Raw genomic sequence first — 26,204 nt, forward strand, 5'->3', positions numbered from 1 at the left:
TTACAAGTTTTGCAATTTATACGCAATTTTTTACTCGCTTCCAATCCAAAAAAAGCACCACAAGCAGAATTTGGAAGCATTGCAAGAGGGTAACATTATGCAGGATTATATGTGAAATGTTCAGGGACCGTATAAAATTAGCGTAATGAACGGAATAATGTTACAAGCGGGAGCATATTAACGAGGTTTTACTGTATTATATTTAACATCACACTATTATTTGCTTTATTAAGAATTTTACAGAACCTCATGTCCAAAATGTTTCATTGCTTAAGTTTTCCCTTCTGCAGAATAACATAGCATTGCAAAATAATAGTGTACTTCTAATACAATGCACGCGAAAATGCACACCAATTTTTAAATGGTTATTAGCATTTGTATCTGTGATATTTTCTTTCAGTTTTATTTTCATTGGAATCTTCTCACTTGAAATGGCGCTTAATGTGATAGCAAGAGGGTTCGTTCTTGAGCCATTCACGTACCTTAGAGATTCATGGAACTGCCTCGACTTTATATTATTAACTTCAGGGTAAGTGATGCCGTGTGTGTGCGTGTGTCGTAATAGATTATAATGTTTCACCCCAGCACCATTAGCATAAATTATTTAGTAGTATTATTTTAGTTTTAAAAATATTTATGTTGTGGTAATTGTGTGGAAGCCGCCTTTGTCACTTTTACATATCGTAGGCATTATTTTTGATAATGATACTCATATCTATGTTTGTTATGTAGACTATTATGTCGATTTTTTTTACGGTTTAGGCATAATATAGAAAGGTTATGGTGAAACTATAATGGAGGGTTACAGGGGAACCAAGCTCCCGGTATTATTGTATATGAAATGAAAATCATCTTTGCAGGTAGAGCAAGTATTAATACACCGATATATAAATAATATGACAAATTCTTATCAGCTTTCAACTCGTTCTAATAGCTCAGTTGGTAAAGAACATGTATGGAGACTGAAGAAAGAGACTTACTGTGGTTTGATTCTCATTAAGGTAATAAAATTAAAAATATAATTGGCCTAATTACAATATGTAACATTAGACATTAGATATAGAATTAAGAAAATATGAAATAAATGTAACTTAATTACAGGCATAAAAAGGACAGGGGTAGAGAAGAAAGGAAAGGAGAGAAAAAGTGAAGGAAAGTGAAGAGAATAAAATAATTTATTTTCACAGATTTATAATGATTATGACGTCACCTATGACGAAATTAGTTCCATAGCCAAATTCTCTATTACAAACTCTCTCTTCCCGTGAGCATTGTCTTCTAGGAAATTATCCAGTTCTATCCCAGTGTATAGTATTTAGAATTTGACTTGTTGAAGTTGATTGCGGTTTTCTCAGTCATCGTTGGGATGTCACCTCTTGAATGATCAAAACGATTTCAACTCACTATCTTGCAAATGGATATTGGAGACAATTCATTATTATAATTTAATTGCCTCAACTGTTAATCAATAAAAAGTAAGTAGGCCTATCAATTTCTGAACAGAACTTTACTAATGTGTTTTCTAAATCATCATGAAGAACAGAACTGTTATCTTTTAAGCTTCATACAAACTACTTTAACTATATTGTTGACTTTGTCTTTCAATACTGATTTTAGAACATTCAAAATACTTCAATGCACGTAGTAATTCTATTTCATAGGTATTATATCCATGTCAATTTTATCATTTTCAACAGTTAAAAGATTAATCAACTCAAAATATCAGGGTGTAATAATTATCATACCATTTTCTTGAAATTTCAAGCAATGAAAGTTAGGAGTGTCTCAATGTACAACAAAATGCAATTCCTGAGTATCCTAGGAAAAATGGAGTTGCATCTCTTCGATTATTCACAGAGCATGATTGTTTGTTAAAACACTTGAACAAAATTGTCCATTGTGCAGTCTTCAGGAAGAAATGGATCAGAATCGTCTTCAGCAATGTCCAGCCTTTTCCTCTAAACTCATTGTGTGTGAGAAATACTGGAGAGCAGGAAGTTAATGGCTGTATTGCCAAAAACTCAGCATTAATTAACAACAGCAAATAAAATTTCACTGCTCCTAATTTCGTCGAGTAAGATACAAAGGTAACAGGAAATGAACACAAGGTGTGAAATGTGGTGGATGCTATGAAAGCAGTTTAATTAAAATTTTAACTAATGCTAACAAAAAACTACACTCTCTAGTGATTATGTCGATCCACTTACATTGTCTGTATAAAATATCTTTGTCAATTAAATTTTTAGTACCTACCGGTAGTTGTAATGGTACCTTCAAAATAACACACAAACTATTGGCACTCCTACTTCTCCCACAAACTACCAATTTTTTTCATTGGGAATAAGTTGTGTGTACTGAAGCTAGACAGTAACAGGTTCCTTACCTTGTAATCGAATTTTTTTACGAGTTTAGTGGTTATTTGTATGGGGTAAAGCAAGTGCATTATTCTGACCATTTCTTTCTTTCTAATGTCAGTGTTATAAATGAACAGGATTTGGCCATTTACTATTCTTAGACGCAGATATTGAATTATACTATAAAATTTGACATTCAAACTTAACCTGAATATATTTTGCAACTTTATTTGTTGTAAAGAAAATAAATAATATACATCAGGGTGTGTTAATAATTATGTTGGAAAAAAATAACAAACATCAAACAGTACCATAAAGATTTTTAAATTGGTTATTTAACGACGCTCTGTCAGCTGCGAGGTTATTCTTGGAATTGATGAGCCTGAGAATTTTTTGTAATACCTGATGTTCGCCTCAGAAAAAATCCACCCAAGTAATCAGTCTAAGCAGCATTCGAACTCATGCCTGAACGCAGCCTCAGATTCCATAATGATGTTTAAGTCGTAGATTTTCTATTAAAGAAGTATTATAAAGTACTGTCTGATAATGTTATCTAACTTCTGTTTTTTCTAATTCCAGTTATATGTCCATGATTCTACATGTCAGAGATTTAGATGCCATCCGATTGCTGAAAATTCTTCGTTCTTTGAAAGTAATTAAAGGTAAGGTACAATATTAATTACTATATTGTTTAGCATATTTCGCAGATTTTTAAGATAAATGTACTTCTGCTGTGGTAAAGGGTAACCAATTTAACTTATATTTTTGTTCTTCTACTTCGTCATCGTTATTGTCATTGTCATGAAAAAGCTAAAGCTATCATTTCTCGACTATAATAATATATCAGTACAATAGCTTTATGTCAGCTTTCTTTCCGTGGCCATTTTGAAGCTGAAAGAGAGCATAAAAGTGAAAATTTCGTGAATATCATAGGACTTCTCTCTTCTGAAAGTAAGCTTACATAGCCTATTTCAAATGACAATGTCTTTGACCCTCATGTCTGTAATAGAGAACAATAACAATGGCAATAGCAATAGGAGTTATCTAATTCTGTATGCAAAAACTGTAAGTGTCAGAAAATTATATAGCTTTTTCTTTTATATTGTTTATGAATTTTAACATTTCAAGATCAGTTGATAGATAACATGTACATTGTCTGCCCTGGAATGATGTATTTCTTTATTTTTTCTGTATTTTTCAAGCTATCTTTTCACAAGGCATATTAAAATATCTTAAAATGTATTAGAACTATACCTGCTTAGACGAAAAATATTTAAATTTGAAACAAGTTTAATCTCTACCACTGTTAACTTAATACCCAGACTGAGCGAGTACGAGCTTATTACTAAGAGTAATTATGTATCAAATATGAATGAGGTCTCGCCCACCTCATTATATTTTGCTCGACTAGTATGACTAGTCAGTTTGTTTTTATACCATTAAGTACGAGAAAAATTCGTACCGGCACCGGGAATCGAACCCAGGATACTACGAGAGGAGTTCGGCCGGCGTCGTGAATCGGGTCCCGGCATAGCTCAGTTGGTTAGAGAGCACTCAGCGCGCATAGCTGAGAGGTCCTGGGTTTGATTCCCGGTGCCGGTACGAATTTTTCTCGTACTTAATGGTATAAGAGTAATTAATCATGGTGTGCACTGTAGTGGTAATTGCTGCTATAAAAATCTAGCTTAATTTTCATTAAGAAAATGCAATGTCTTTACTTTCTACCTAAGAATGCTGTATATTTATTTCACATGTTTGATTGATTCTAGGTACGAAGCTGACCGTTTATGCTCTCTTTGAGTCCTTAATGAAGTTGTCGACAGTAGTAATTTTGTTTGTAATATCACTCGCTGTGTGTGCTGTGTTGGGACTTCAGTTGTATATGGGAAGACTCACACAGAAGTGTATGAAGAATTTCCCTCGAGATGGTCACTCGGGAAATTTAATGAACGAAAGTTGGTTTGAATTTTACAGTAATAAGGGTAAGTAGACCTGTAATTACTTAATTAGCCATTTCTAAGTAGTCTGTGAGAAAATCTGTGAAGAATATAATGGACAAAATTTATTTTCAAGATGTAGCTGCCAGTAGTTTATGATTTGTGTTGAACACAGTCAACACCTGTATTACTGACGCAATAACTCAGCTTTGCAACCAATAAATAGTTGCTCTTCCTTCCCCCCCCCCCTTTCCCCCGGTAAAACTGTCCAAAAGTTCATATGAAATTTACTGTTAGCAGTTTCCTATTTTCACATACCGATTATTCGTGTGAGACTTTTTTCTTCTTTGTTATGTTTTTTTTTTTTTCTTTTTTTTCAGCTGTATAGTTGTAATCAGTGCTGTCATGGAGGCCATACGAGAGCATACGGCTTATGACCACCTGTTTTTTTTATTGAGAGGCCGTATAGGCAAGAGAAAAATCGAACCCATACGCTTCTTTTACAAATTGTATTGTCTTATTTTTAATTCAGCCAAACATTTCTTCCGTTTAAACATTGTAGTTGGTTGGAATTATCCATCGGCTATCAAATATCGATTTTAACGTCGACATTGGCAGCAAATCTGGCGACTTTTGGCAGATTTTAGCAACAAATTTTTCGTAACTTCTGTGTTGGTAAATTAAATTTAGCGACTTTTTCAGCACTCTCCAGCGAGAAAAGCGAAAATTTTATTATCGAAAATACGTATTCTAGCTACTTTTTGAATTACATATGGCGACTTCCCATACACTTGAGTTGGCAACACTGTTCCCAATATATTACCACTTATGTTCATCCGTATAAATGGTCCACTTCTACAACACTGGAATCCAGAGTCACACATTAAAGAATGGTTGAAAAGTCTCCGTACTGCCACAGATACATGTTCAAGAATTTTATTCATCTTGATGCCCCTATTCTACAAGAAAAGGCTATTTGGGACATTACATAATTTGTTGTTCAATTGTAAGATAGCTGCTATTGTTTTCATGTATTATTTTGTATTACATATTGTTTTTATTAGAATGTCAGCAAAAAAGTCATATTAGCAAAATAAAATTTATTCAAATGCATCATGTAGAGCATTGTGATTATTTGGTATGGCGAGGGTGTATGGCCAAGAAAAAATTTACCATGATAGCACTGGTTGTAGTGTGTCTATTTTCTACAATATATTATGTCCTGTACTGGTTTATTTCATTATAGTGTAGTAATAATGATGATACTGGGGAATTAGTAGAATTATGGCAGTGAAAACTGAAAGAAATAGGATACCTTTAAAGTGTACTCTAGTAACATCTTCATCCACAAACAATAAAATTTTATTTCAATAATAGCCATGATTTCATTCCAGGTTTTTTTTCTGTTAAGTCTCTTCACTTCTAATTTGTCAGAGGTGAATCTTGTCCAAATCCATTACTACTCAATTTTATTATTGCATTCTTGAGGTAATGTCAGAAACCACAATAGCACAAAATAAAACCCAGTATTGTCTCTGAGACTGAGTTAGTTATAAGCTTTTATATTTATATCTGGTCTTTGAAGACTTTTTTCATTAGCATTTTCTAATTTATGCTTTGTCCATTTCAAAACTCTCTTGTCCATTGTAAAACCACGCCACTTACAACAGATATTTAATCTGGGAAATGTTAACATGGGTATAAGAAAATTATTTTTCCTAAGTTACGTATGCTGTTGCTATTCTGCATATTATGCAACAATTTGTATATTTTATCATAAGCAGGCTTAGGATCGGAGACACTTAAGAATGAAGTAAAGTTACAGTGCAATGGAATACAGATGGAGTGAGGTAGCGCATTGAGTTTTGTTTACCTGTGTGTTAGTATACAATCTGGTTCATGATCAGAGATACAGTATTCTTCGGTCTCTCCCTACGAAACGAACTCAGGTCATCACAATGTATTTTCAGTTCATAGTGAACAGTTTCTTCAAACTAGTTGCAAGTATGTACATGGTTGTTCATTGTAACTCTTACACCTTCAACGTCGCCGAGGGACATGAAAACTTGTGAGTTATGAATCGTACTTCATTTTCCACCATCACTAGATTGTACTATTAACAGTAGAATATAACGAAGCACATTAACGTCGTTGTTTACATTCACAGTATGTCTGTCTATTATGTACAAGGAACTATATACTCAGGTTGTGCGTACATTATTTGCTAAAGTTCCTGAATCCTAAGCCTGATTATAAGTACTGTAGAATTCCTCGTATCCAGCAACTGTGGGACAAAGCCAGTGCCGGATAACTGATTTTGCCAGATAGTTGGAAAATACGTTTATAAGATATATAAAGACACACTGTACTACACAAACTTTTTTTCCATGTTGAAATTTAGTAATTTTAATATAGATAATTAAAAATAAAGTTTTGAAATACGTACAATGTTTATTTTTAGTACTAAATACGGTAATGTACAGTACATTCATCAGTTCATAATTATTGTACTACATAATAGCGTAAAAAATACTAAAAGTTTTCATAACCTCGATGATTTGAGCGTAATAACATTTCGCTTGCGTTTCGCAGAATCCATTGTGCAACAGCAGCGCTTAGCGGTAATAGCCATGTTACTATCCATCACTCGAATGAAATTTTTATGCGTTGTGAACAGAGAATGTCACACTTTCGTATTTAGACTCATCCAACACCCCTTCGAAACGGGCGAGTTCTAGTCTTAAATTGAAAGATATCATCTCTGCGCATTGTTTGCAAGGTCACACAAACACAATATGCAGCATGTGCGATCTACGAAAACCACTCACATTTTCATCAGACTCTTCTCTTTCGCATGAATGACTTTTTTTTTTTTTTTTGGCCTAGCCAAAAGTGCCATTGTTTTGGTATTGCCAGTTATTTGGATGCGGATACGAGGGATTTTACTGTATATACTGTGTACTATATATAGGCCTATGCATTGCAGTACTCTGTCAATTCTACTCGTAATTGTCAGGCAGAAAAATCTTAGTTCCTTCTCTGAAGCAGCCTTTAAAATGATCTAATTTTATCTAAAGCTGAAAGACATAGCATTAGGTATAATATGAATAATATGAATTATTTTACATGTACAGTAATATGAAATTTTAGATATTTTATTGTATTATCAATAACTTTATCGTGATTCCGTATTTAGAATCTTTAGTAAAGTAGCCAGTAGATTTAATTTAGGCATTCCGAATGTTTTATGTTTACATTTAAAGAAGCAATTGGAATGTATCAATATTGAAATTTTCCTGACCACAAATTTCAGCTTCTTGATATAGGCTGTATCCTTAGAATTTACTTCATCTTCTACATTCAAGCATTAGATCCAGAGTTTGCTATGGATCTTCTTCTATATGTTATGACCAGCATTCTCTCGGTCTTTTCTAATACATGTCTGATTTACAAAAAATCATAAACATTAGTTGTTTATTCTCAAATTTCGAATTCGAAAATCTTTTCAGCCTTTGTGCATAAGTTAATGTGACCATTTACTTTAGATCCTTCAGTAAATAATGCTGAGAACTTACTTGTACATATTTGGTAATACATTAGACTCTTGATTAACTGAATCGCGGTTTTACGAATTTCCGAATTAACTGAGTCCCAATGACGTGAAATAAAATTTTGATTTTAGCATTTTACAGATGCTACATTTGATTTATACTCTTAATTATGAACGAATTACTATATTTGGAAATTCTTGGGATGTTCAATCAGTAAAATTTAGTGAATTGTTGAAATTCAGTATTAACATGTACAGTTTATAGTATACTGAACTACGTAAAGCTGTAAAGATGTTTCTGGTTTAACCGAATTTTCGTTTAAATGAATCACCCTTGGTCCCATCAAATTCGGTTAAACGAGACTTTATTGTATATACCTATTTAGTTAATGTTACACATATGCACCTTGCTGTTATAGCTCACTGGTATATAAGAGATGATACATCAAAGTATACTCTATGTGGAAATACATCAGGATCAAGGTAACTTCATCACTTAAATCTGACCTCTCTCACCTTACTTGCTACATCATACCTATTTATCTTTATTTCTCTACTTGAAAATGATTTAGCTTTACAGCATCTCATTTTAAATACACGGAAAGAACATGTACAATCTCTGTTGTCTTATAAACAAACAAATTCAACTTAGGTTTGTGTGGCTTGTGTTGAGAGTCTTGCAGATGTTGTTGTTTATTTCGTTACAATATACCTATTTTGTTATCTTCACTTACAAAAATTAAATTTCTAATACATTTTTTTCATTCATTTGCTTATATATTTAGACATTCAGAAAAGGAATTTGCTGAAGTGATTCGTTGTATTGAAATTTCATAATTTGTCATATACTGGTATGTGCAATATATTGTACCATACATTGAAATTAAACATTAGTTACTGTATTCTATTTAACCCTTTTCTTATTTTATTCATATCTTCTCATTTCCTACACTTTCACCTATATAGTTAGAGAGATACGCATGTCTTCTTCTTCACCAAAACTATATTGTTCATTATCTATGAACTATATATTACAAAGAATGGATTTCGCTTCTGCATTGGACTGACGCCATACTTAAATCCTTTAAATAAGTTCCAAATAAGTACTTTAGTATGATTCTTGGCATCTCTCAGTGCAGTCTCTACCCGGAGATTCATTGAGGAACTCTTTTACCCCTAGAGAATTTTACATTGAAGAACTCCATTCATCATAAGCTTTAAATAGTGAAAAATATAGTAGGACTGCGTTGGAGTTAATGTAGCTACTATGGATACCTCTTAGTTATTTGTTTGCTTAAACAACAAGTTTAAGCCCCCTCACCACGTCAAGGTGAGGGGGTTAAGAAGAAATACCAATCTATATCACAGATACACTCCTTTCTAAATCCCAGTTGTGAATGAAATTCCTTCATGGAAATGGGTGATTCCAGAACATAGTATACAAATTCCAGGAAATCATTCCAAAAATGATCCTCCATACATTCTTAAGTTAGATGCCATGGAACTAACCTGCAGCACATATAAGGATCACCTTCAAATTTATACAGATGGGTCTCTAAACCCTGATGATGGGACATCAGGAGCAGGGTATTATATTCCAAAATATCAAGAAAGTTACTTCATACCATGTTCATCCTCCTCTTGACACTGAATTGACAGCTATTGATGTTGCTCTTCAGTGTGTTACTCAAATTTCTGAAAAATCTATTTCCATACTTACCACTCCAAGGAGGCTATATTTAATGTAATCAAATATGTACCAAACACATAGAATTATTCTCATTAAGAAACAACTAGTAAACTGAAAAAACTTCAAAAGGAAATAACATTTCAATGGATACTTAGTCATTGTGGTATACCTGGAGAAAGTTGATAACATTGCAAAACAGGCAACATATTTGCAACCAAGTCCTCTTCAAGTGATATCTCTATCCAATGCTTTTGCTTCAGTAAAGTCTCATTTTACAAACCTAAGGATCAACAATTGGCTGCCTTCTGACAAAGGAAAAATTTTACATTCTGTACAAAAGAAACCAAATGACCTGGAAATGTACATGAAAACTTACTCAGACATGTTCAAACATTTTAACAAGAGCCAGAATAGGTCACATTGTCACACAATTGTACCTACACCGATTTCACCTTTCTGATACTCCTGCTTGTCTGTGGTGTAATAATCATGATGAATATCTGGATCACATTCTTCTATACTGTCCATCCATAAATTACAAAAGAAGTAAATTAAAATCATTAGTACCAGTTGCAGAAGACACAGCTCTGCAGTATATATTGACTACACCCCAACTCTGGCTATTAGCAACAGGCATCTATAATGAACACCAATTAAAATACCCCTCATTTCTCGTGAAAAATAAGAACTGAAAAGACTACAGTGAACTATAGTGGACTTTATGTTGTCAGCAAACAGCTGGATAAATTAATAAGATTGTTGTTTATTTATGAACTACAATGATACTTTTGGAACCAACTCCACGTATTTGTCTAAAAAAATAACTTCCGATTCACATCCTTCCTGTTGCTTTCTTCACATCTTTTCAACATTACAGTTCCGAAATTGTTCCACGCCATTTCGATGTTTGTTTATCAATTAGGAGAAGAAATTCTGAAACATATTTTAGTGCAGTCATGATCTAAACGAGCAGATTCACGAAGAGATTTTGCTTAAGAAGGCCAGTGTTGGTTATGATGGAAAATTTTTAATTTAATAACTGTCAAGTTTAATAAAATACAGTATTTTAGTTTTATGCATTCATAAAATAATTATTTGCTATATACTAATATTATCTTAGGAGAATGAACAAAGTTACACAACACAGAACTGCAGGATTGTATTTTTCACCTGACATAATTAGGAACATTAAATCCGGATGTTTGAAATGGACAGGACATGTAGCACGTATGGGCGAATTCAGAAATGCATATAGAGTGTTAGTTGGGAAGCCAGAGGGGAAAAAGACCTTTGGGAAGGCCGAGAAGCAGATGGGGGGATAATATTAAAATGGATTTGAGGTAGTGGGATACGATTGTAGAGACTGGATTAATGTTGTTCAGGATAGGGACCTATGGCGAACTTTTGTGAGAATGGCAATGAACCTCTGGGTTCCTTAAAAGCCTTAAGTAAGTAAATAGTATTATCTAGTGTTCGAATTGTGCATATTTACGTAATTATTTACTTACTTATGGCTTTTAAGTAATCTGAAGGTTCATTGCTGCCCTCACATAATCCCGCCATCAGTCTCTATCCTGAGCAAGATTAATCCAGTCTCTCTCATTATATCCCACCTCCCTGAAATTCTTTTTAATATTATCCTCCCATCTACGTCTCAGCCTTCCCAAAGGTCTTACTCCCTCCAGCATCCCAACTAACACTCTATATGCATTTCTGGATTCACCCATATGTGCTACATGCCCTGCCCATCTCAAACGTCTGCATTTAATGTTCCTAATTATGTCAGGTGACGAATAAAATGCATGCAATTCTACACTGTGTAACTTTCTCCACTGTCCTATAACTTCATTCCTCTTAGCCCCGAATATTTTCCTAAGGACCTTATTCTCAAACACACTTAACCTCTGTTCCTCTCTCAAAGTGAGAGTCCAAGTTTCACAATCATACAGAATAACCAGTAATATAATTGTTTCTGCTGACTTGTGAATCGTTCGTAACTTGTAGGATACTGTCTTCTGTGATGTTATAGGGAGCCTGAACTCGTGATTCTGCGATATAATCTTGTTAAAGTTTCTATTGTAATACTATCCTGTATTTCTTACTGTCGATATTTTCTTTATTTGGTCTGTGTTTCGGTGTGAAATGGCGTTTTCTTCTGAGTAGCCTAATGTGTGCACGAAGGAGTCTATGATCCATATGAAACTTCAGTCCATTTAGCACTTGCATGTCTCGCATATCTCTGAGGCTATTGCTATTGCTCGTTTCTCGTTTTCCCATTTGGAACCTGCCAGGTCCACTTGGAAGCTGCGCTTTTCCTGTAGAATGAATTGCTTATCTTCAGCTCGTGCTCCTATGCTAATTGGACCAGTCTTTCCCCTCTCCCATAGCCATGAGGACCCATAAGAAGAAGTAAATAGAGAAATTATGGCAGTTGCCGTTTTTATCAACATTATAGTCAGGGCTGGGCAAAATACTGACATTCAAGTATTTCAAATACAAATACAAAATACTTCAAATAATTGTATTTGAAATACAAATACAAAATACTTTTAAAAAATTAACCAAAATACATTTGTATTAATGTATACTCGATACAATATATAAGCCTAAAGAAATAAGAATATTACCGCACTGAAAATCTAAAATATTATATTAACATTAAAAGTATTTTTACCTCGAAGTTTTATGTAAACACTGTAACTGAACATTCTTCCTTTTCCCAGTAAGCAATGAAATTATGCTACAGATGAATAATTACTGCTCCCTTTCAAAACAACCAGTTCCTCAAATGTTCATAAGATAAGGATCCCCTTGCTTGTGAATGAATAAATCCTGCAAAACAGAACAGTCTTTCTACAGGCACAGAGGAACACAAACTTGTATTATATTTATAAAAGCTTGTTTCACTGTTGGTAATTCTCTAGAGTGCACAGGGTTGTCCCTTTGCCATTGAAGAATTGTATGAGCTCATACTCCACAGCAGACAAGTTCTTTTCTTTTTGCTTTTCAAAGTCAGTTTTACTTGAGTTGAAAACATAAAAATTGTTTTCATCGTCTGAACTGACCAAAGATGTAGCAGACAACTGCTCAGCTGATTTCACACACATATTCTGTATCCTCTTCTTATCATTTAGTGAGGCAATGTCAGGTAGCCATCTCATCTTCAATGATGGGTGGAGCAAGCTGCCAAAATAGCTCAATTTTCTTCTGGGATCAGATCAAACATCACTTTAAATCATGATGAAAGTGAACCTATTAGGATTGGAGTTATTGGAATAGATGGCGTAAATTACTAGGTAACAGAATATGTAATCTGTTTTTAAGGGAAATTAATGTGGACTAAAGTTGGCCGTAATAGCACGTCTTCTCATTTTCATTAAATTAAGGGCTATGGCAATGGGTTTCAAAACTGCACAATATTCTTCAAGGAACTGAAACTCAATATCTTTGAAGGTTGGCAATCCCAGTTTTTCACATATACTGTTTATATCATGTTTGAATTGCAATATTTGAGAGATTGAGTCATAAAGAGAATTCCACCGAGTTGGGCAAAGAAACTTTAATGAATATTTCAAGACATCTCATATAATTTATAAGTATTTAATTCTCCTAGACGCATTCCATAATGCTAAACATTTAGCAAGTGTTGGGTGATGGATCCTTTATGTTGTTGGAGATTTCTTTATGGCATTAAGGAAATCAGTTGTGGTAAGAAAACTAAGTGTATGGCTAGCACAACTGAAATGGGTAGGCAAATAAGACAAAAGTTCATTCTTCAAATCCAAATCCAAAACTTGAAGAACAAGAAGAAGAAAAAAGTATTTTGAGTATTTCAAATACAAAATACATCAATTTTATGTATTTAAATACAAAATGCAAAATACTTTCGAAAATCCTTACAAATTACAAAATACAAATGTACATGTATTTAAAATACTGCCCAGCCCTGATTATAGTATTTTCTAGCCTTCCTTTTCTTCCTCCTCATCCACATTTTATTCTACTTTCATCTACCATTTCTCTTCTTTCTCATTTAGCAAATGCTTCAATGTAGTACAATTTGTGTTTTCTGATTTTATATCACGCAGAGTTAGGTCTGTTTTCTTATGTTACAGAGATTAATATAGGATTAATTTATGCTTGGATATGAAACATGAACACTTATTCTTTCTAGATCTGTTAGGGTGCTATTCATAGACATTTCGCAGCATGCGCTACGAGCGTACTAAGCTAGCCCCGGCTATCCACTGGTTACTTGTACAGAATTCAAATCATATCCTATCGCTGACACTGGTTTATGAATACGAAAAACGCTGATCATCCACCGAAATCCCGCGCTGAAAATGTCTATGAATACGACCCTACATGTTTGTTAAAGCTAAAGAAACTTTTTTTTTTTCTTTCTTCAGAAATTGTCCTCTTGGTTACGTATGTCTACAAGGATTTGGTGATAATCCTATTAATAGCTGCACCAGTTTTGACACATTTGGTTGGGCCTTTCTCTCGATCTTCAGTGCAGTAACAAACGACTCCTGGGAAAAACTGTTCCAAATGGTAAGAAGTTTCAGCATATGCTTTGCCAATTTGTTACCCAAATGTGTCAGATGTTTTAAGTTTTCTACTAACAATATAAGAATTGTTTAATTTTTGTTATTTATATTGTTGATTAGTCAACTGTCTGAAGACAGGTCTGAACCTTACAAGTGACAGCAAGAAACCACCACTTATGAGGCAACTAGGCCAGGAGATAATGGGGTAGGATGGCCAATTCCTTTCCCCCTCCAGTGCATACATCGCCAACTAGCTACATATACTAGTCAGACTTCTGATGCATACAAACAAATTGTTCTTCCTCTGACACATATTCTCAAGTGAGATGTACTGCCTGACAATGGATGTAACCTACATATGAGCCAGAATCTCATTTAGAGGAAAACAATGATGTATTAAATGTTATTGTATGGCAAATCGTTTCTTTACTTTTATATAAAATTTCATTTGTTTAATTTTTTATGCATTTAAATGTATACCATTAGAGTGTTTATCGTGTAAATAGCCAGAAAAGTTAGAAATGTGCGTATATAGGCTTATGTCAGTAAGAGACCATTTCTTTTTAATTTTCTTTGTAGGTGAAAAAATCATAGTGATAGGCCTACATAATATATTTTGCACAATGATATTTTTTTAATTGGTTTATTATACGATGGTTTATTAACTATAACAGTTATCTAGCATCTGAGTGAGATGAAGGTGATAATGGCACCAAAATGAATCTAGGGTCCAGCATCGAAAGTTATCCAGCATTTGCTCTTAATGGGTTGAGGGAAAATCCCAGTAAAAATATCAAGCAGCTAACTTGTCGCAAACATGATTTGAACTCAGGTCCACTCTTTTCATGACCAGACATGCTAACCGTTACTCCATAGCAGTATACACGATGATATTTATACTGGTATTTGTAAACTTTGTCTTCTGTAATGCCATTTCCTTGCTAGGGTCTTCTGAGATGGAGTACACTTTCTAAGGTACATTTGTTTAATTCAATGTACCTGTATATATACATATATATATGTATATATTTGTTTCCTTTTCCAATGCTTCTAATGGATTATGTTAAATCCTCCTATCGTACCTTGCAGTTATTGAACTTATTTACAAGTGGCCGAAAGTTTATTGCCACCCTTACATAAGCCTGCCATCGGTCCCTATCCTGAGCAAGATTTATTCAATCCATAGCATCATGTCCCAACTCTCCCAAATCCGTTTTAATATTATCCTCCCATCTACGTCTCCACCTCCTCAAAGGTCTTTTTCCCCTCAGGTCTCCCAACTAACATTCTACATGCATTTCTGAATTCGCCCATACGTACTACATACTCTGCCCATCTCAAACGTCTGAATTTAATGTTCCTAATTATGTTAGGTGAAGAATACAATGCGTGCAGTTTTACTTTATGTAACTTTCTCCAACTCTTGTTTTTTTGACATCAAAGATATTACAGTATTCGAGGTCTTTGGTTGTCTTTCCGTTTCTTTTCTAAATATTGAGTGATGGAACCGCCTATTGGTGCTCATTTAAACGGTTACGTTTATGCCCATATACATGACACATACTGGGCAAACTATCAATTCAGATGCAGAAAATTGAAAACTCAAAGTGGGTTTCTACAGGCAATCCAGAAACTAAGAGATGTATTTAAGTTTAATTTAAAATCAGAAAAGTTACTATTACCTAAATCACCATTACAATATGACAATATAAATTATAATACAAATTTAATTAAGGATTTGAAGAGAGAAGAATCGTCTACACTTTAATTAAAACAAGTTGCTCTTGAAACTAGAAATACATTATACCCCAACGCAGATTGGTTACACATTTATACAAACAGCTCCAAATATTCAAATGATGACCCAGCTGGGGCTGAAATATATACCAAATTATTCAGTTTTTATTTGTCTACAGGGAGTCCTTCTACTCACTTTGATGGAGAAACTGCAGCAATCAATAGGGTGTTAACACAAATTATTTATCAAATTAATATGTTCAAAAATGCTGTTATATTTAGCGAATCAATTTCTGCAATCCAAGCCATAGCTTCAATCAATATTCCTACAAATTCCAAAATCGCACAAATTCAATCATCCTTATATATACTGGCAAAATAAAATAAAAACCTGTATCTCTAATGGATCCCTGCCCATTGTGGTATTATGGGCAATGAGATTGCAGATTGTTTGGCAGAGAAAGGAACTAAAGTATTACAAGTACCCTTTAAAAAGATATCTTATCACAGTGCCAAATTGTTCATACAAACACAAGTTCAAATCAAAATTCTAAAGAAATTTCAAGAAAACAGTAATAATAAGTCTTGGTCAGTACTGCTTACTGAAAAAAAACATATACCTGATTCTTTTCGATATAATGCAGTAGCAAAATTTCGGATGCTAATTGGCCATCACTGTTTAGTAGCACACCTGTTTAAAATTGGAATTTTTGGTTCACCAAAATGCATCCTGTGTAACCTAGAAGACTCTTTGATGAATCAAAAACATTTACGAAAATCTCCAACTTTGGCATCAAATCTTTTGGATTCGGACTCTAAATTATACTGCGAAGCTAGAAGGTGAATGGAAAACTTCCAAGTGCCTGGGCAATAAATATACTACAACTACTACTTCAAACTTTTACTTGCTTCTAGTAAAATTCCCGTGTTTTCTCTGATAGTTTGTGAATTTTCTCCTGACATATTCATGTCATCCGCATAAACAAGCAGCTGATGTAAACCCGTTCAATTCCAAACCCTCTCCATTTTCCTGAACTTTCCTAATGGCATATTCTGGAGTATAGTTAAAAAGAAAAGGAGATAATCCGTCTTCTTGCTTTAGCCCGCAATGAATTGGATAAGTGTCAGACAGAAACTGTCCTCTACGGACTCTGTAGTTATTGAACAATGAATTAATTGGATGCAACAAGTAAGTAGTACTCTTTTCCTTCCCTCCCTTATCTATTTTCGTTATCTAGTAACTACTATTTCTATTATCTACAGTTAACGTTATAATAAAAATTCTTAATTCAATAATAATTTCATACAAATATAACCATCGCAGTTGATAAGGCATCGTAAAACAAATCAATAAAAAAATAATAAGCAACAGATGTTGCAAGAAAAATGTTATTGAAAGACAAATTTGGAATTCTTGTTTTGAAATTTTCATAAAATAAGAATTGTAAGTGAATGCTGCCCCTTGATGAGCAAGTTCGTTTCAGATCGCAAACTATGGTAGGTCTATTACTGCACTGAGTTAAGTATCTATCCTGTAAGAAATAGAATTTAAAAAATGAGAATGGGTTATGGTTCGATTAACACAGTTCTTAGAACTACATCTAATGAAACTTTCTTCCTCACTTCATCTTCTTACTCCTTGTCTTTCCCTGTTTTATTTTCACTTTTGTTGTTTTTTGATTATGTGCCCTGCTACATTTCTTTCAACTTGTCCAGTAAAATATTTTAAAGTGCTCCTGTTTCTTCAGGCTTCCCGTAAATCCTTTGCAGTGCAAGTGATATTTACCCTTCTCCTTTAAATATGTTTCGTCTGTTGTCCATTCTGACCATTCTTAATCCCATTTCAGCTAGATGCTCTTTTAAATAGTATCAGCAAAAATATTACTGTACCGGTATTCTTCCTATCAGTTACTTAATTTTTTTCTTTAATCTTTTCATGTTATTGTGTTTATTTATGTACTTATTTATATTTTTGCTTATTTGTTTTTTTTTTTTCATTTATTTGTTTGTTCTTTCATTCATTCATGCGTTCATTAATTCGTTTATTTCTTAATTCTTTCGTTTATTCATTCATTCATTCATTTATTCATTCATTCATTCATTTATTTTTATCACTCATCTGTCATCTTTTGTTGATGTAAAAGCGTATTATGTTGTACTATAGCATGAGTCAAATGGAAGAACTTATACATCTATAAGTAATTAAAAACTAGGAAGTAGAAAATTAAAAAATACATAGTTGTTGTTGGTCCACTGCTTCAGGCATTTGACACTGAAGTTACTCGCCATAAAAATACATAGTAAAATTATGTTGAAATTGCTTTTAATATAATTAACGATTTTTTTGTTTTCAGATTTTGGAAACTGTAAGTCCGTGGCACACTGTGTACTTCATTATGATTATGTTATGCTCAGTCTACATCAACTGCCTGTGTTTTTCCATTATTAATTCTGCATCAAATGATACTGTGGACAGTATTGAAACACATGAAGCATGTGAAGAATATGAGCAAGAGGTGAGCATCGTTTTAACTGGAAATTATTTATGGCTGAGCCGGAGACAGAGTCAGATCTCAGAATCAAAATGTCTGATTGTTGTATTAATAGATTTTAGTAATTTGATACTTAATATCACTAAGCATCAGACATATTGATATGGTTCGAAATTAATTTCTCTTGTCAAAATGAAGTTACGTAATGCATTGCAATTCACTTACGTACTAGGTCACAAAATAGCAGTTATTCTGTTTTTTTTTTTCAAAACAGAACTATATGAGGTCTGACAATTTAATTTCCAGAATGCGTCTGTAGACATAATACAGTGAGTTCCAGTGAATGTTCCCAGTGTTTTTATCAGCCTACCAGTTGCAGCTGTCCCCTTCTCCCACTACTGTTGTTGTTGCACCCACAAACTCATGGTGTGTCACTGGATTAAAATTTTTACATTAATAACTCACCCTCCATACACTAGCTGCTAAAAGTGTTGTGTAATACTTAATTTATTCACATCACATCATTCACAGTATACGATCTGGGTGGCCAAGAAATTTACGTCTAAAGCTTTCCCTTGTTCTGCCACATGATTTCTTTTTGCATATGTACAATTGAGTAGTTTAAATGTAACTAATGTGCATGCTTCTACATAATTCATGTAAATTGTAACTGTGAGCACTATTTTATGTTATCACTTTACTATTGTTTATTGGTTATAAAATATATATTTTGATGCCAACTATAACCCTAATATACCTCAGGGTGAAATAGGGTTTATTAAATTGGATAATAAAAAAAAAGTAAAGTTTTTAGTCAGGTTCACACAAGTAAACTCATTGTGTTCAAAGGTAATGCTGTGATGTTTGTTCCAGTTGATTCTTTGATTGTGATCCATCTAAAATGCAGCAAGTGCTGCAAGGCGGTGTAGTGTAGGGGTAAGGTTTCTGATTTCGAAGTTGTAAGTGCGCTTCCCGACACACAGGGTTGATTTTTTTATTGTATTATTTTATATTTTTAATGACAAATGTTAGTGGAGTTTGTTAATAAACTTGGTTATGCAAGTCTTGCAAACATATTATAGTCCATCATTTGTGGACTATTATTAGGCACGACCTGGCCTGTATACAAAATTAATAGTTTGTTTGCTTCCTGAAAAATCAGAAGCACATTAAATATAAAAAAAAATTATGCAAGAAACATATACATGATGTCTCACCTAACTCTGCGACCTCAAATATTTTCGAAATGAAACAAGATGTGAAAAATCTACTTGTGTAGGCATGTATCTATGTCAGGGGCTCACACAATGAGAGGGTATGCACAATCCAAAAATATAAAACAATATCACTTTCAATTCAAAGTTACCTTTTTTAAATGGAACATGTATGTTTTTTCTATCGAACTAAAATCTAGAGGTACAATTACTGATAACGGAAGTGGTTTTACTTTCCTAAACAAAATACTAGTGGCCTATATCTCAAAGGAACTTCACGTTTCTAAATTACATCCAGCATGAAAAATGCACTCACAAATGATCAGTAACGTCTTTTTTGATGAAACAGTGTCACTTTACCAGATGTTCAAAGTTACCACCGTTTGCAGCAATACACTTGTGGAGATGGTGAACAAGAGAGTGTTGCACAGATAGTAGAGTTTCTGCAGATATTGCCACACACGCCACAGTAATACACTGTTGCATATTTTCTAGTCTCGTTGAGACTTCCTGATACACTCTAGCTTTCACTGCTAGAAAGAAGTCTAATGGCGTAAAGTCAGGGGACTGAGCTGGCCATCTCACAAGACCACATCATTCTATCCACCGATTTGGAAACTTTGCATCTACCACTTCTCTGCAAACACATGTGAAGTGTGTGGGACACCCATCATGATGAAACCACATTGATAGATGAGTTTCCAATCCCACGCCTTCCATTAGAAGGGGTAGAGTGTCTTGAAGAAATGATGCATATCTCTGTGCATTTAATGTTCCTGATAAAAATAGGGACCTACAATACAGTTGCCAATGATACCGCACCAAACATTGATACTCCGCTGCTGTTGATGAGCAACATCGCGAAACCAGTGGGGATTTTGCACAAACCAGTAATGCATGTTTTTCAAATTCACATTACCATGATTTGTGAAGGAAGCTTCAACATTACAAAATATTACTACGGTATTTACCTATTTGACACTGACAAACGTACAGCAGACCAGATCAGGAGACACTAGTACACTGAGAAGTGAAGTGTGCTGCTCTGATATTGTTTTATTTAATGCATGCTTTTACCACAGAGACATTGCAAGCAATCCTTGCTGTGTGTACAGTACTATATTCTTTGCAGAACATCACAAACAGTATCTCCGTTGCCACCTTTTAAAAGTTTAGTTATTTCAGAAGGTATGAGGTTTAGAAAAGTGAAACCAATTCTGTTATCACTAATTGTATTTCAAGTTTGCTAGAAAAAACATACATGTTCCATTTAAAAAAATGGTAACTATGAATTGAAAGTGATGTTGTTTTAAATTTTTGGAATGTGCAGACCATCTCATTGTCTGAGCCCCTGACGTGGGTACATGCCTGCGCAAGTAGATTTTTCACATCTTATTTCATTTCGAAAATATTTGAGGTCGCAGAGTTAAGTGAGACACTCTGTATAAACAAAACAAAAAAAAAAAACTTTTCAATTACACATTTGAATTTCTTTTTCAGGAAGCACAGGAAAGAGCACGAGTAGCTGCAGAAGCCAGAGAGACAAGAGCACATGTGGAATCAGAAGTCAAAATGACAGAGCATGGAGAGACAGGAGCACAGGTAATAGTGAAGGTCAAATGGCACAGCAAGCAAATAAGAAAGGAAAGACATATTCCCTTGCAATCTTTGACATACATTCATTCATTTATTCATAGTGTTCTGCCCAAGGGCAGGTCTTTCACAGCAAACCGAGCATTCTCCAGTCTTTCTTATTGTCTGCCTTCCTCTTTGTCTCCATATGATCATATATCCCATATGATCCATATATCATAATGTCGTCTATCATCTGATATTTTCTTCTGCCTGAACTCTTCTCCCGTTCACCATTCCTTCCAGTGCATCCTTCAGTTGGCAGTTTCTTCTCAACCAGTGACCCAGCCACTTTTCCTCTTTCTGATCAGTTTCAGCATCATTCTTTCTTCATCCACTCTTTCCAGCACAGCTTCATTTCTTACTCTGTCTGTCCATTTCACACGTTCCATCCTTCTCCATGTCCACATTTCAAATGCTTCTATTCGCTTCCCTTCACTTCATCGTAATGTCCATGTTTCTTCCCCATACAATGCTACACTCCTCACAAAGCACTTCATTAGTCTCTTCCTTAGTTCTTTTTTCAGAGGTCCGCAGAAGATGCTTCTTTTTCTATTAAAAGCTTCCTTCACCATTACTATTCTCCTTTTGACTTCTTGGCAGCAGCTCATATTATTGCTTATAGTACACCCCAAATATTTGAAGCTGTTCACTTAATCTACTGCCTTATTTAGAATTCGCAAGTTTACCTGCTTTACTTTCTTTCCTATGACCATGGTCTTCGTCTTGTTGGCATTTATCTTCGTTCCAAATTGCTCACAACTGTCATTTAGCTCCAGTAGCATATCCCTTAGTATCATCGCCTCTTCTGCTAACAATGCCATATCATCAGCAAATCTTATATAGTTTATTCTTCTTCCTTCTACTATCACTCCCCCAATGTTCTGAAAACAGTTCTTCACTAAATCCTCCAAGTAGATGTTGAACAGGGTAGGTGATAAAGGGCATTCTTGTCTTACTCTTCTCCCTATTTCACTTCATTCTGACATTTCTTCTCCTATCCTGACCTTAACTCGTTTCATATAAAGGTTACTGAACAGCCTCCTCTCTTTCTGATCCATGCCAATTTTCTTTAGGATCCCCATCAGTTTATTCCAATCCACTCTGTTAAACGCCTTTCTTAGGTCCACAAATACTATATACACTTCTTTATTCTTCACTAGGTATCTTTTGCCGATTGTTCATAGCAGTTCAATTGCATCTTTCGTACCTTTTCCCTTCCTGAAGCCAAACTGCTTTTCTACTAACTGTTCTTCCATCTTAGAATATAAACGTCTATTCAGTATTCGCAGAAGAATCTTTGCCAAGTGCGCTATCAGGTTGATAGTCCTGAACTCATTATATTTCTTTGCATTATTTTTCTTCAATATTGGAAGCAACACTGTCTCCATGAAATCTTCAGGCCAGTCGCCTTGCTCATATATTTCGTTGCATAATGATAGAATTTCCTTCATGTCTTCACCCAAGCATTTCACTAATGCAATGGGGATTCCATCAACTCCTGTTGCTTTTCCATTCTTCATTTCCTTAAGCACTAGTTCAACTTCATGCCTTAAAATAGAAAATCCTTTTTCGTCTACTGATACGGCTACTTCGTCTTCTATAGGTAAGTCATCTGGACGATTCCCTGCCTCATTTAACTCTTCTACATGGTTCGACCATCTGTTCTGTATTCCTGGTCTGTCTGTTATTTCATTTCCGATTTCTGACATACATTAAACTCTGGTAATTAACATATTCATCATAAGATGTCGGATTCGCTTCAAACATCATCAATAGAATAGAAGTACAAGAAATTACTTTAAATACACTAACTGCACAATGTAATCATAAGTAAATATAATAAAATAATAAATGTACATAATTGTATGAGTTGGTAAATTCATAACGATTTTCAACAATTTATTTCCTTTTGGAGTTCTTTTAGTTTACTTAGTTGTTTCTGAATTGGAATAATGGATACATTTCAATAGATACCTAGTCATTGTGGTATACTTGGAAATGAGAAAGTCGATAATATTGCAAAACAGGCAACATATTTGCAACCAAGACCTCTTCAAGTGATATCTCTATCTAATGCTTTTGCTTCAGTAAAGTCTCATTTTACAAACCTATGGATCAACAATTGGCTCTCTTCTGACAAATGAAAAATTTTACAGTCTGTACAAAAGAAACCAAATGACCTGGAAATGTACAAAAACTTGTCCAGACATGTTTAGACATTTTTAACAAGAGCCAGAACAGGTCACATTGTCACTCAATTGTACCTACACCGATTTCACCTTTCTGATAATCCTGCTTGTCTGTGGTGTAATAATCATGATGAAGATCTGGAACACATTCTTCTATACTGTCCATCCATAAACCACGAAAGAAGTAAATTAAAATCATCAGTACCAGTTGCAGAAGACACAGCCCTGCAGTATATATTGACTACACCCCACCTCTGGCTACTAGCAACAGGCATCTATAATGAACACCGATCAAAATACCCCTCATTTCTCGTGAAAAACAACAACTGAATAGACTAAAGTGGACTATAGTGGACTTTATGTTGTCAGCAAACAGCTGGATACGTTAAGAAGATTGATTGTTGAACAATTTATGAAAGTATTGTAATAATAATAATAATAATAATAATAATAATAATAATAATAATATAATCATCATCATCATCATCATATCATCATCATCACCATCGTAACCACCAACACCACCACCAAATTCAAAGTTTAGCCTTTGGCCCATACTGTCCTTATTAAATAAATTCTATATAGGTATTGGAACTATCAAAAATTTGTGTAGCCTACATTTCTTTTTTCTCTGATTTGTAATAAAACTTGCTCTTGGAAATTCATCTTGGATTCTATTCAAATGTTGGATCCATTTATCTCCGCTTTATATTGATATTGAAACTTTTTAATTTCTTTCTCACGTCTTCATTTCTTTTCTGATCACGAAATGTTACTCCTGCCCTAAACCTACGGAAATACATTTCAGTATTTGAAATTTTTTCCTGTTGATTTTTGTAATATTTGGAGCTCAACTCCATACTCCAACTGGAAACCATTATTGATTTATCAAATTTTACTTGCAATACTTTACTAGCCTTATTTTTCAAACGTCTTACTTTTATTTCAGAACTACCGATATTTATGTTTTATCAACTTATTTTTATTTTATTTTAACAAACCATAATTAGCTACGAAAATGAAATCTAATTAATACCGTAGAATTGTACATAGAAAAAACAAAAAATTTACACTTGAATTTAATTGCACAATCATCTAACAAAACAAATTACTGCAGATTTTGTTCAAAGTGAGATCCTCCATATTCAGTACAGGCTCTGTACTGCAATCATTGCCTGCCTGACCATCGCAAACAGTAATACATACCTAAAATATTCTGTCGTTCTTATATGGTTTTCCATTCAGATAAATGTCACAAAGAACAGGAAAATATGGTCATCTATATTAGTTTCTGAATTAAAATATTCTGTTCCATTATCCTCATCTATTTAAATTTTGTATACAAACACTTACAGCAATTTCATTAAATCACTAGTATGTCCTCTGGTTATTAAAATTTGGCACAATTGAACTGAAGTAATTTATCAAAAGCTTTTTCAAACTCTTTAAATATAATATGGGTATTCAAATTAAATTCTTGTGGAGAATATGTAATCCACGTTGTTTATTGGATCAAAAGAAACTTTAAAATAATTCCAATAGATTTAGCTATTTTTTTATATATATATAAGGCGGCCGGGTGGCTCAGTTGGTAGAGCAGCTGGCTACGGACAGGGAGGTCCGGGGTTCGATCCCAGGTGGTGACAGGATTTTTTCTCGTTGCCAAACTTCCAGAACGGCCCCGAGGTTCACTCAGCCTCCTATAAAATTGAGTACCGGGTCTTTCCTGGGGGTAAAAGGCAGTCAGAGTGTGGTGCCGACCACACCACCTCATTCTAGTGCCAAGGTCATGGAAAGCATGGGGCTCTACCTCCATGCCCCCCAAGTGCCTTCATGGCTTGTTACAGGGATACCTTTACCTTTTTTTTTTTATATATATATATATATATAATTTGCTGTATATAGTTAATATACTGTATAAGTGATAAGATAATATTTTTTCAGGACACAAGTGATAAAGTGTTAGAAGAAAAACTTTCTAACAATCATTGTTTCGAAGAAAAGGAAGAGGCACTGTCATCAAAATTGAATAGTGAGTTTTGATTTTTCTATGTTGTTTTTGTTATTATTTGGTCAGCTGCTCGAAGACAGGTCTGGACCCCACAAGTTACACCAACAAGGCATCGCTCAGGAGACAACTAGGCTAGGAGATAATGGAGTATGGTGACCAGTTCCTTTCCCTCTCCATTGCATACATCGCTGACTAGCTACATATTACACTAAAATTAGACTTCATATGTATAGATTGTTCTTCCTCTGACACATATCGTCAAGTGAGATATACTGTCTGATAATAGATGTACATATCGGCCAGAACCTGAATCAGAAATGAATGTTGTTTTTATGCAGATTTAAATAAATGTGATTATATTTATTACTGGTACTTTACTATTATTGGTATGATAATATGTAAATTCAGAGACAATACTCATTGCATCATAGTCACCCTTTACAGTAAATGTTCTTAGATTCTGTATAAAATTTATATAATTTATATTTATATTGTACTTGCACACAAAATGAATTGTTTTACAATTCCAGAAGTAAGTAAGATATGTGATTTCATTATGAAATATATATTTTATTATATAATACTAATCTTTTGGTTTCATATTTCATGTATTTTATATTGCTTGATGATTTAGAAGCTCGATATTATAACCATTAACGTAAAAGACAACAATGTTTAAAAAGTAACATTGGGATTACTTGAACACAGTGGGTAGCAGAGAATATATAGGAGCATGACAAAATACACGTCTAAAGAAAGTGTTTCAAATGTTGCGCATTTACTCTTAAATATTAACCTAAAGGCGAAATAAAACAACCTCAATTTACAGAAAAACCATTGAATAA

General features: G+C 34.0%; 1 protein-coding gene across 7 annotated transcripts in view; it reads left to right on the forward strand.

The window, feature by feature from the left end:
* The window catches only part of LOC138705924 (sodium channel protein PaFPC1-like), a 94,368-nt gene that overhangs the window by 14,096 nt on the left and 54,068 nt on the right, over nucleotides 1-26,204 (forward strand). For all 7 annotated transcript variants that reach the window (XM_069834699.1, XM_069834700.1, XM_069834701.1 and 4 more), the window contains 8 exons: nucleotides 401-529; nucleotides 2,934-3,016; nucleotides 4,124-4,336; nucleotides 8,261-8,324; nucleotides 13,941-14,085; nucleotides 18,173-18,334; nucleotides 21,025-21,126; nucleotides 25,293-25,380. In XM_069834699.1, coding sequence (XP_069690800.1) covers nucleotides 401-529; nucleotides 2,934-3,016; nucleotides 4,124-4,336; nucleotides 8,261-8,324; nucleotides 13,941-14,085; nucleotides 18,173-18,334; nucleotides 21,025-21,126; nucleotides 25,293-25,380 — 986 coding nt within the window. The remainder of the gene's footprint in view (nucleotides 1-400; nucleotides 530-2,933; nucleotides 3,017-4,123; nucleotides 4,337-8,260; nucleotides 8,325-13,940; nucleotides 14,086-18,172; nucleotides 18,335-21,024; nucleotides 21,127-25,292; nucleotides 25,381-26,204) is intronic.

The sequence above is a fragment of the Periplaneta americana genome, chromosome 9 (assembly GCF_040183065.1).
Source record: "Periplaneta americana isolate PAMFEO1 chromosome 9, P.americana_PAMFEO1_priV1, whole genome shotgun sequence".
Taxonomy (NCBI): Eukaryota; Metazoa; Arthropoda; class Insecta; order Blattodea; family Blattidae; genus Periplaneta; species Periplaneta americana.